We start from the raw sequence: 4096 nt of genomic DNA on the forward strand, positions 1-4096 counted from the left end.
TTCACCTAATGTTCGTAACTGTATGCTATGTAAATTGAATGAACTATCTAACTATATTTACGTAAACCACGAAAAAGATGGATTACTACTCAAATTCAATTCAACAACGAACCAAATTAGTTTCATATAAGGTTGAATAGGGCTAGAAGCAAAACGCACGTTGGTGACATTTATAACTAGCTTGGCCACAACTTGGGCGTGCATGCGAGTACAAGAATTGAAGACGAAAAAATGTACATATGAAAAGGTAAATATATTCATTATTTTCATGTAATTTGTTACACTACATTGTCTCATAGTTATTTCTAAAGGGTGAATTGAAAATATAAACAATAACGCAACATAAATTAATCCTCATAGATGAGCAACAAATTATGTCAAGGAACAAATAACTCAGAACTTAATTGTAGCTGGGTATGGCTTCCCTTTCTCCAAGAAACCAAGTTCTTCATAATTGTTTACGGTGTCAACTATGGTCTCTTCTAGTGGCCTATAACTCCATCCCAAATTAACCAGCTTCTTCGAACTTAGCAGTGTACGACCACTTTTCTCTGTAAAACTGTTAATACAGTGATCAAATATATCAATACAATTGATAAACATGGCCCATGCACCCCCGAAAAAACATCATTGCGGCCTGCTACATGACATAAAAATCTAGTACTCGAAAGGAGTCCAATTTACATTGGATCAATTGATAGTTTGATACTCACAAACCCGCTAGACATCGGCTGCTAAGATTTGAAACCTCACTCGTTTCTGCGAAGGATTGTTCATGAACAACCAAAACCCTAAACCCTACACTAGCATGCATGCAAAGCCAATGGTTCATAACACAAATCTTAGAATTTATTAGGTGGAACTTACATCTTAGGATAAGTGTGGCCAGGAAACATGTTCTCCATCATTGCAACAAAATCTCTTGTCCTTAGCGAGTATGGAGAACATATGTATCTCCCATTGGATTTAGGATTCTCGTACAACAATAAAATTGCCTCGGACAAATCACGAACATCTACATATGGACGTTCTGCGTTCTCTATTGTGTCCCCTCCGGTTCTACCTTCCTCTTGAACCAGATGGAAAATGAAAAACATACATTATTCTTTCTTTAAAAAAGTGTATGAAATGGATTTTTAATTTTTTCTGTCAAAGTTAACGTTCTTACAACATAAATTTGAGGGCCAAAGTTATAGTTCTTGCAATTCAATTAAACTTGAGGGACGTTTGGTTCACAAATGTTTTTGGGAAGTAATGGAATTATCTAAAGTATTATAAGTGAAGCTGAGTCTCGTTGAGGTGTTTCATTGAGCATGGAATACAACCCTTTTATATAAATATTTCTTAGATATAAATCAAAAATTGAAAACTATTTTGGTTTTAGTATTGAGTTTCATCACATTTTCTGCCAAACAAAAGCGTAAAAAGTTACTAAGATTTTCTTTCATATTCCATTCACTTGGATTCCAATTTCTTTATCTGATTCTTATTTCGGCCAAAACCATTCTACAAAGCAAACAGTCCCTCAAATTCCTTTTAGCTAACGAATTCGTTGAAATATGACAGAATTCAAATTCTAAATAATTTCAAAACAAACATGATGTGGAACATAGTCAAATGGAATTTGCAATTCAATTTCACCGGATCCCGTCAGATTTGTGTACATTTTTCTACAAATAATATTAAGTCGCCAGCAAAATTTGGGTGGATTTTGCTACAAATAATACCAATCTCTACAAAAATTTAGTTACATTTTGAAGTGAGGAACTTTTTACAATATTTTTGGGACTTTAAAAATCTAGCTTTATAAAGATATAGCAATTCATGACTGACCTTTCATGTAGCTCAAAAGAATTAAGCTAGTGGCATTTATGGTGGATTGCAACATTGGCCCAATGACAAAAGATGGACAAATTGTAACGACACTCAGATCATCTCGTTTTCCATATTCCAAAGCTTCAACCTCCGCTACTGTCTTCGACATAGCATACCAATGCTGAAAAATGACAACATAAATCGCATTCTTATAAGTTAATTCCATAGAACGTAAAAGGAAAATGAAGTTTAGGGTATATGGTATACTTCAATCGACTTGGCATATTCTATATCTGTCCAGCAGCTTTCATCCATTTCCAGGTCCGTGGGCCACTTAGGATTCCCTAAAAGAGCAGATGCAGAAGAGACCACAACAACCTTTTCCACTTTAGAGTTCAAACATGCATTTAGTACATTTTTTGTTCCTAATATAGCAGGATCGAGTAGTTCCACCTGCCAAATTTTGGTTCGTTTATCGCCAATGCTAGAATAATTACTTCAAACAAATCATCATGACGAATTCCGTGAATTTCGGTGGATTTTGAATTCAGTTCCATTCCATTTGTGACGCTTGGTTGCAAATGTTAAGAAATTTGAATTCCTTTGGATTTCAAAAACCCTTTGACCACGCATTTCAGAATTGCATCCTGGAATTCTATTCCAGGTCTTACCCCTTTGTTAAAACTACTCAAATACCCCTATAGTTTTTATAAAGTGTAATAAAAATCTTCATAAATAAATTTTATCTAAAGATATTTTATAAATATAAAAAATTTAATTTCCATCATGACATGGGTAATAGTTTTACCTAAAAATAATTTTAAATATATTTTGTTAAAAAAAATTAATAGAAGGTAATTTAAATATATTTGATAGTATTTACAATTTAATTTTTGATATCTATTTATAACGCAGAAAACAATTTGCAAAAACTGAATAAAGAATTTACTTTCAAAATCTTTTAAAATATTAACAAAACAAACATAATAAAGATATCAAGAAATGAATTTAAATTCCTAATGTTCAAATTTTTTCACATTCTAATTGCGAACAAACAATTAGCTGCATTACTACAAAACCTTTTTAATGCTATTTGTAATGATGATTGAAAATTAAGAACAATATATTCACGTTTTTTGTACACAAGTTTCTTTCCCACCGTGTTCATCCTTTTTAGTTTTTAGGTGTTTTTGAGAAGGTGATATCATTCTTGAAATCATCAGCTCTAGTATGTATGACCTTGGTTAGCTTCAGTAGTCAAAAATAATTTTAAATCCGAATTTTAAAAGAATTATAAAAAGAAGTGGTTACCTGGGGATTAGATACAGGACCACCAGGAACAGGGGAGGCAACATGAAGAACCCCAATGCAACCAGCGAAGGCAGCACAAAGATTTTCATACTCTAGCACGTCTGCCTTAAACAGCTTCAACCTCTCTTCAGCATTTTCCAACTTCTTCAGATGACCATTCTTTTTCTCATCACCTTCAGATCAGTTACTTTTCCACTTCAGCAAAATACACATATAGAGAGAGAAACTAGGATATCATATTGTAAGAGATGGGAAGTTAAGAAATTTATTAGATCAAGAATATGTATAAATACTAGGTCAACGCTTTACTAGTGCAACATCGTGAATAAAAACCATATCAAACTTCAATAGAGTGATAAAGCCTATTAGAACAAGATTATAGTATATAAATAAGAATTAACTTCAAAATAGAGAGATTATGAAACAAAACCAAGGAAAGAGCATACATGGGTCTCTTACAGTTCCATGAACCATGTAACCTTTGGAAAGCAAAAGCTTCACAACCCATGAAGCAATATAGCCTCCTGCTCCTGTTACACACACCCTCTTCATCTTCTCCGTGTCTTACTTTTCAATTTTCAACGAATATATAATGCTTAATTTGTTGAAAGTAATCATCTACAAGTATATACACACATACATAGATATATGAATGGCATTTCGTCTTATAACATGTAGCGATCAAGGGTGGGACATAGATTTAATTAAATTCATTGGACGAAATTTTTTGCACGTTCCTACATAAAAAAAAGCATGAGCTCACAGTTATCTAAGAGATATATACGTGTTGACGTGATGGGTGATGAAAGCATTCTCTAGAAGTAAAGTAAAATCAACTAAATATTATATGTCAGCCATAACTAAGGCTGAAGAGGCTCCAACGATAGCCACTTGACGTGTACAAATAGAAACAGAATTAGAAAAAACAATAAGGAGGTTGAACTGAAACAAGGCTTCAATCTTTAACCGA

The 4096-nt window shown here is 33.1% G+C and overlaps 1 protein-coding gene across 1 annotated transcript; it reads right to left on the minus strand.

The window, feature by feature from the left end:
- Nucleotides 1-234: 234 nt before the first annotated feature.
- LOC145086012 (cinnamoyl-CoA reductase 1-like) lies at nucleotides 235-3782 on the minus strand. Its single transcript, XM_079023722.1, has 6 exons — nucleotides 3573-3782; nucleotides 3127-3299; nucleotides 2083-2268; nucleotides 1834-1996; nucleotides 868-1069; nucleotides 235-559 (listed from the first exon to the last, which is right to left on the minus strand). Exons 1-6 carry the CDS (start codon nucleotides 3676-3678, stop codon nucleotides 394-396), a joined length of 996 nt encoding a protein of 331 aa, XP_078879848.1. The 5' UTR covers nucleotides 3679-3782; the 3' UTR covers nucleotides 235-393.
- Between the last annotated feature and the right edge of the window lie 314 nt (nucleotides 3783-4096).

This window comes from Lactuca serriola, chromosome 2 (assembly GCF_051521515.1).
Source record: "Lactuca serriola cultivar US96UC23 chromosome 2, Lser_US96UC23_V15, whole genome shotgun sequence".
NCBI lineage: Eukaryota > Viridiplantae > Streptophyta > Magnoliopsida > Asterales > Asteraceae > Lactuca > Lactuca serriola.